The sequence below is a fragment of the Monopterus albus genome, unplaced genomic scaffold, assembly GCF_001952655.1.
Source record: "Monopterus albus unplaced genomic scaffold, M_albus_1.0 scaffold3.1, whole genome shotgun sequence".
NCBI classification, from domain to species: Eukaryota; Metazoa; Chordata; class Actinopteri; order Synbranchiformes; family Synbranchidae; genus Monopterus; species Monopterus albus.
The window spans coordinates 10,986,077-10,993,175 of NW_018127883.1; the positions used below are offsets into that span (position 1 = coordinate 10,986,077).

General features: G+C 41.9%; 1 protein-coding gene across 1 annotated transcript in view; it reads right to left on the minus strand.

The window, feature by feature from the left end:
- The window catches only part of arhgap21a (Rho GTPase activating protein 21a), a 38,917-nt gene that overhangs the window by 19,292 nt on the left and 12,526 nt on the right, over nucleotides 1-7,099 (minus strand). The window contains 5 exon segments of the mRNA XM_020597905.1: nucleotides 11-748; nucleotides 2,129-2,152; nucleotides 4,156-4,210; nucleotides 5,056-5,134; nucleotides 5,851-5,943. Coding sequence (XP_020453561.1) covers nucleotides 11-748; nucleotides 2,129-2,152; nucleotides 4,156-4,210; nucleotides 5,056-5,134; nucleotides 5,851-5,943 — 989 coding nt within the window.

A 7,099-nucleotide genomic window follows, 5' to 3' on the forward strand; every position in this document is an offset into this window, starting at 1 on the left:
AGGGCGCTGGGATGTTGCGCTAGCCATTCATGTGCAGCCTCTTGGTGTCAATATAGTCCTTATAGGTGGTGTAGTTTCTCCAGTCAATGTTTTGGTGTGGGGAGGTGGAAGTGGCTGTGGAAGGGGCTGAGTAGTGGTTGGCACCGGGGGAGATGGCAGTAGAGAATGTCTCTGGTGAGGCAGCAGTGAGAGGGGCCTGTATAGATGGGCATGAGGTGTCAGAATAGATCATACCTGGTCTAGAACTTAAAGGGGTGTGGTGTAGGGATTCTGTGGGACAGGATGAGGGGTACTGTAACTGTGCACCGCCAGGTACTGAGGAAATAACAGGTCTTGGTCTAGTAGAGCTGGAATCCCCTGGAGGACCATAACACTTCTCCTCTGTTCTGTGGACGGGTCCAGCCCGAGCCACTCGACTGACCCTGTCAACTGGATCAGGAGGCATGGCCGCTGTCCTCAGGTTCTCGTTACAGACACACACCACTGTCTGAGTCTTCTGCTGGGCTGGAGGAGATGGCGGAACAGGGATTTCCACTCGGTAACTGTTTTCAGTGGTCCCTCCTCGTCGTCCTGGTCCCTGAGCTGGACCTCTGGGAGTCTCACTGACTGTGGCAGGCTCTGATGACTGGGCCATGCCCGCAGCCTTAACTTCTATCCGAGGATAGCATATGGGAGGGGGCTCGGGGATGTTCTGGGCATTTCCGCTGTACGCCTCATTTCCTTTGAGGTATGCATCCTGGGAATATGCCTGTAAGAGATTATAGGATATTATGTCTCTCTGGTTGTTGCGAAGTTTGAGCATTAAAACAGATCACATTAAACCACAGGAGAACAACACACCCAAACAAGGCAAGATCCAGTATATTAAATGTTCCTATCTCAAATATTCTATTTATATCTGTCACTTAATTTTTCCATTTTCCTGTTAAAAAACTGCTGAACTTTAAGGAATCTCTAGATGATGATGAATTTACTGCTACATCTTACTATGACTTCACAGTACTCTCTCATGGCAGCTAAAGTATTTTGCTCTTAAAATACATTAACTGCACCATGGTTCTAGTAGAGACATATAGTAATCCACAAGTGTCAGTTCTTGACAAGGATCTTTGTGTGAGCTAATAAGATTATTAGCAAGACAAACACTGTCACTGTATTTCCTCTGTGCACTGTAAGTTGACAACAGACCACTGGACTCAGCCTGCCTATAAAGGTAAAACAACAGCATGCTAAAAGTAGACACCACACTGTTTCTCAATCTTTTCTATGAGAAGGCAAATCAACATTAGAGTATGCCATGATACAAATGAAATGCCATTAAAAGCAACAGGCATGAAGTAGGAAAAAGGGGGCAGTCAAAAAAATGGAAAAGCAGGACAAAGTGAAGACTCTGAAGTTAAGAATAAACTCCCAGATCCAGGAGTGAGGGTTAAAGTGTCAGGGGCTTACCAACCTTTGATACCGGAGAGTGTGCCCTGAGGCATGAAGAGAGGGTGAACGGAGGACTCAGCCTGCCTTTGGCAGCTAACCCTACCTCTGTCAGCATGGCTCCACAGCTCTGTCGTTACTGTCACTACTAAGGTACTTTACTTAATTAAAACACTTTCCTAGGTAACCCTTTTGAGTCTCTAGTGAATTTATTCCCACAGAAGTCTCCAGAAAAAACTCCTGGTCGCATATCGGACAAGCTATATTTCCTCATCTTTTTAGTGCTCATGGGAAAATGAAAGGGAGACAGTTGTGGTGTTGTACTTTATTCGCTGACACTCTACCTGTGGTGTCAGGTTACAACTGTACTAACAACAGCAACGCAAGTCTGCTGCTTGGTGCCTCCCTCTGAGTCTGAATAAGCCTCGGAGTTAAACAGAAGCCAATTTCCTGGATATGGAAAGTACAAGGCAAAACGTCCAGGTCTGCTGACAAATTAGTTGAAATCATTTGTTTTATCAGTACACACATCTCTTTGTCCCAACCTGTCATTCAAGAAAAAAACCTGCATACATTAAGGAAGGGAAATTTTTTGAATTTGGAGTTGTAGGTGGTTTACCAACTTCTACATCTACAGTTGTGAATCATCTGGATAGGGAATTTAAAGAAACGTGATTACTTAGTACATTTTCCTTCTTACCAGAGAAGTGATATCCCTGGAAAACTGCAGTCCACAGGTTAGATAAGGGAAGGCAGAGAGAAAAAGGGAATAAAGAGAAGTAACCAGATGAGCATAAAGAAGTGGAGGTGAGACAGGCTAAAAATACATCTTGCTGTGGGAAGACCGAGCAAAGGCATCACAGTCAGCGTCGAAGTGGAAGAATAGGAAGTACAGAGATGATCATCCTTCTCAGACCTGAATATAATTTGCATTGCCATTCATCCATATTATTTCCTCTTCCTACTCCATTTCATCTTCTACACACACAACACAGCTGGCCTTTCTCAGCATTTCTTTCCTTTGCTCTGTCACTCTCACCTGCTTGCTGTGGTACCACCCTTCCCCTCTGTGGTTTCCTGAGCATTTTGATGGCACTTTCTTCCTCTCTGTCAGCCTCTTAGCTCACCTGTTAGATGCTGCTCTATCTTACGTTCACTTCTGAGTGAGCATAAACACATTTGTCTGATCTGCACTAGTTTCCTCCCCCACTCACGCCTGTAAACAGTGTACTGAGCAGGGTCAGCTGACTCTGGCAGTGAGTGGGCTCACTGTCTTCAAAAGCACAAAAACAGAAACACATTTAAAAACAGACACATTCACTGCCAACTGTGTTCAGGCATATGCGCCTCATCAGACCAATACTAATTAAATCTTCCCACTCTACACCCCTTCTCTCAGTGGCATTTCATATAAGTAAGTGTTCTTGTATCAAGGGGATAAAAGGCCACACAGAGCAGGCAATGGGACTTGTTTTATTGGATTATAAATCTGTCTAATGGTAGTCATATTTTGAGCTGTAATTTGAAAACTATCCCTAGCTGGTGCATCAAACTATACATTTGATTTTGACTGCTGTTTTCCTCAAGGGGAGAAACCAGCTCATTTGAATCCCTCAGCCTTGTGAGGGCTCAGACTCATTCCAAAATGCCCCAAGCAAGTGTCTGTGGTTTTGGTGAGCTAAGGCCAAGCTATGTGCGGAATTCAGGAACACAGTGGGATCTGACTTCGTTCTCTGCTCCAAGAGAGAGTTTCCCAAACAGAGGTAAATAACACGTGGCGAATAGTCTGATGTAGCCTGGTGCTGTTTTATCGTCTGCTGGGCTCTGGACCCTGACTAGTGGCGTGGGCTGGTTCTTCGCATCGGTGAGCTCATCAGTGTGATGAGAAGAGGAGATGTGGCACTGCAGCATGAAGTCTGGGCCTGTGCTTTTCATTGCCCACTTAGGTTCAATGCTTTAGAAAATTGCCCACACATGAGGCAAGCCATACCAGTTTTAAGGCTGTTGAGCAGAAACAAAGTAGCAGGATGAGCGACTGGTAATACAGACTAACTCTAAATGAGAATGCTCCAACTCAGCCATGCTCATGTGACATCAATCATTAGGATACATTTCAACTGTTTTATCAAATATTTAAGACTAAATGATCACACAAATTTTACCACAGTCCTGTCTGGCAATCAAAGTACAGTGAAAACATTGACTTAATCAAGCTTGTATCCCTCAGAAGCCAAACTGCAAAGGTAAGAACAGCTTGCAAACACTTTCTCTCCATTCTTTGATGTTAGCTTTGTGAGCTGGAGTTTAGCTATCTTACCTTGGTTTGACAAGTTCAAAAATACACTTAAAAACACCATGAAAGCTTAACAATTAAACAATTAAAGCTGTGTCTATGGATAAACACACAATAACTACTAATAGTTATACATTCATTGCTGATTTTGATCTTTCTATAGAATTTGGTGACATTAATAAAAATATGGAATATCACTGGAGTTACCCTTTAACCCCAGAAACCACTATTTGGCATTCTTGTATACAGGTTAAACAAACAAGATACAGCCAAGAAGGAAAAGACATTTTAACATCAAAGGGACTAACTTTGATAAATCACAGTCAAATAAAACCAACATCCTAGAATTAAAAGTCCAAATAGTCCCTGTAGATGTTTATGGAGACTTGCTTTTAAAGAAATATATTTTTAAAAGCACTTAAAGGACTGCTTACCAGCTGCAAAATGTCCTCATCCTTGGGCATGACACAGAGGTCTAGTGAGGCATCACTGGTGGATGCAGGGGTGTGAAGGATGAGAGTGAAAGTGAGAGAGAGAGAGAGAAAGAGAGAGTCTGTTATAACACAGGGCTCAAACTGTGGAAAGCCACGGCTCTTCCCAGGAGAACAAGTATTACTTGTAAAATACAACCTCCAATAGCTCCACTTTAATGGTGTGTGACTGAATCGTAGACGTGTGTTAGTCACTGATAAGAAATTCAATTCTCTATTGAGAACTCAATGTGTTTTCCATAAAAGGTTTCACAATGGCCCTGTCTCGTTTTCTGTGTTATTAGTACACAAGCATGCAGTGGAGTGTTGGTTGGCAGTGAACAGATTTGATTCTAGGCACTGACTCTTGTATTCTGTCTCTGTTGTTCCCAGTATTCAGGGCAGTTTAAATATCTTCCAATTGTCTGTGGCTCTCTTGGTTATTTGCTAGTTTCTCTGAATGTAAACTCAATATTTTGGAGTTTGCAACCGGCAAAACAAACATTCTAAATGTGGTAACTTGCCTTCAAGAAACAATTTTTCACAATCTTCTGACATTTTATACATCGAATTATTAACTCATTATAAAAATAACTATCAGATGTTATTTGAAAATAAACTTTGCCTCCAGCCTTGCTCAGGGTTTTCTTTTTGTTAATTATGTGACAGACAGCTATTTGATATAACACAGCTTTACACTATAGAGAACGTGAGGGTACGTCACGCTGTGCTTAATGTTAGGACAGAGGTGCACTGAACACTAAAGTGGAAGCTGCTCTATGTAGCTTTGTTAAAAATTAACTTATATACAGTATGTGTTGCTGATGAACCATAAGATTAAACACAGAGTGATTTCAATCTCACCTGTTCTGGATCAAGGCAATGACTTGGGAGTAGGTCTTTCCAATGATGCTCTCTCCATTCACCTTCACTATCCGATCCCCTAGAGAGAAAAAGAGAATAAATGACAAATCTGCTATTTAAGGCTAACAGTCAACAAAAACAACTCAGCGACAAGGGAAACCACTCTGATTTAGCTCCTTCCAACACAAAATACAGAACACCAGTACGTGTTTATTTGAATGTCCATTCAAGTTTCCTGAAAATGCCCATACTACAGGAAGAGAAGCAAGGTGAGTGTAGGAGAGAAACTAGATAATTGTGGGAAAACACTGCACTCCCCTGTCCTCACTCTTGAAGAGGGAGAGATAAAAGCAGACAGCTTAGAGGACTTGTCCAGGCCACTTAACATTTCCTGTAATACATAGTGCTAACCTGGCAATAATACTGACAGTACACAGCAGAGAGCTTCAGCTGTCACCTCCATTCAAGGCAGATTAAAAGAAGGTGAGTCATTTTTTCCCACCAGCAAGGAGTTTGTTAGCACATGTTTATCCTTTACATTTACAAATTACTCAGGGATTAATAAGGTAAAATATTAAGTGGGAGATGTAGAAAAACAGAGTTGATGGAAGGCTCAAATAACAATGTGGATATTTGTTCAACCTCCCACAAAGAAGGCATCTGTTATTTTGCAACTTCTATCCGTTTTGCCTGGCAGCTGACAAGGAAGTAGAATTACCTACAGCACAGACATTAAGAAATCTTGGCATCAAACAGTGCTTTGAGGTCAGATCTGCATCATATGTCTGTGTGTACCTGTACAGAGTCCAGCTCCATGGGCGGGGCCTCCCTCCTTCACTTGCTTCACGAAAATGGTGTCCATTGGCTCCAGGCGGTTTCGCTGTCTCCCTAGCAATGAGAGAGAGCACATGCACCAAAGCAAATGGTCATATTGTCAGTGTGAAATAGGTCATACTGCACTGGAACTGAAACACTACAGTGTTTTTCTGAGGATGTCACTTGTGATATACTGCAATTTACTGTTGTTAGACATGGCTTTTCCTCAATATGTGGTGCTTGTGCAATTGCTAGGGACCAACTGGCTTTACATAATGGATGGATGATTCATTGAACTGAGCTGAATGAAACTATTCCATTCAACAAAGTGGTTTGTAATTTTCACCACTAACTGCTGTCTTCTTTATCTAAAGATGACACGTTAGAGGTCAGTATTAAAAGGGCGACAACTGTGTGAATAATAACACATAAAAAATATTTATTGCATGTCTGCATCTGACCCAGATCCAAACAAAGCAGACTACTGTGCAGAGGATTTCTACTTCTCACATTTATTTTCACATTGCCTAGATTTGCCTAATTCCTGATTTCCAACTCTGGTTATCGGCTTTTCTAAATGATGAATTACATACTCCTCTTTCAGTGGTTTGATTATTAGAAACTGATGCCTATAATACAAGACACAAGAAAAGAAAACCTCCCTGCTTCCAATACAGTTCTATACATCTCAAGCACTATATCAGTCTTTTCCTTATTCTGTCATGTCCTCTGTCCCTTGATAAGTCCACCAACTGATTCTCTTCTGTTGACAGATGTGCAAACCAGGACAGAGAGAAGTCAAGAGTGTGCTGACAAGGCTACATGCAGCACATTGTATTGTGTGAAATGCATGAGACAAACTGGAGGAAACCCAGCTAATTAAGGCTTTATGTCAGCTCATTAATGTCTTTAAAATGCTTTATAGTGTGTATATTTAGAAAAAAGCCACAACGGTGTTTGCTGTGTTTGTTTTGTATATACAAAAACGCTGAGTGACTGGATTTCACTGAGCCATTACCCACAGTCTGCCTGGGCTGCCTTTTATAGCCCACAGCCCTTGAGGAAATGCAACATTGAAGTGCAAACACTGACCAAGTACTCATGCTCTTTTCTTTCTTTATGTTCACACAGCACAAGATACATGCATTTATGGCCCAGTAGCGCCCAATGTACAGCTGGACTGAAGCAGATGTGGGTGCAAAGTACTGCAGAAGAGCAATTTCAAAGG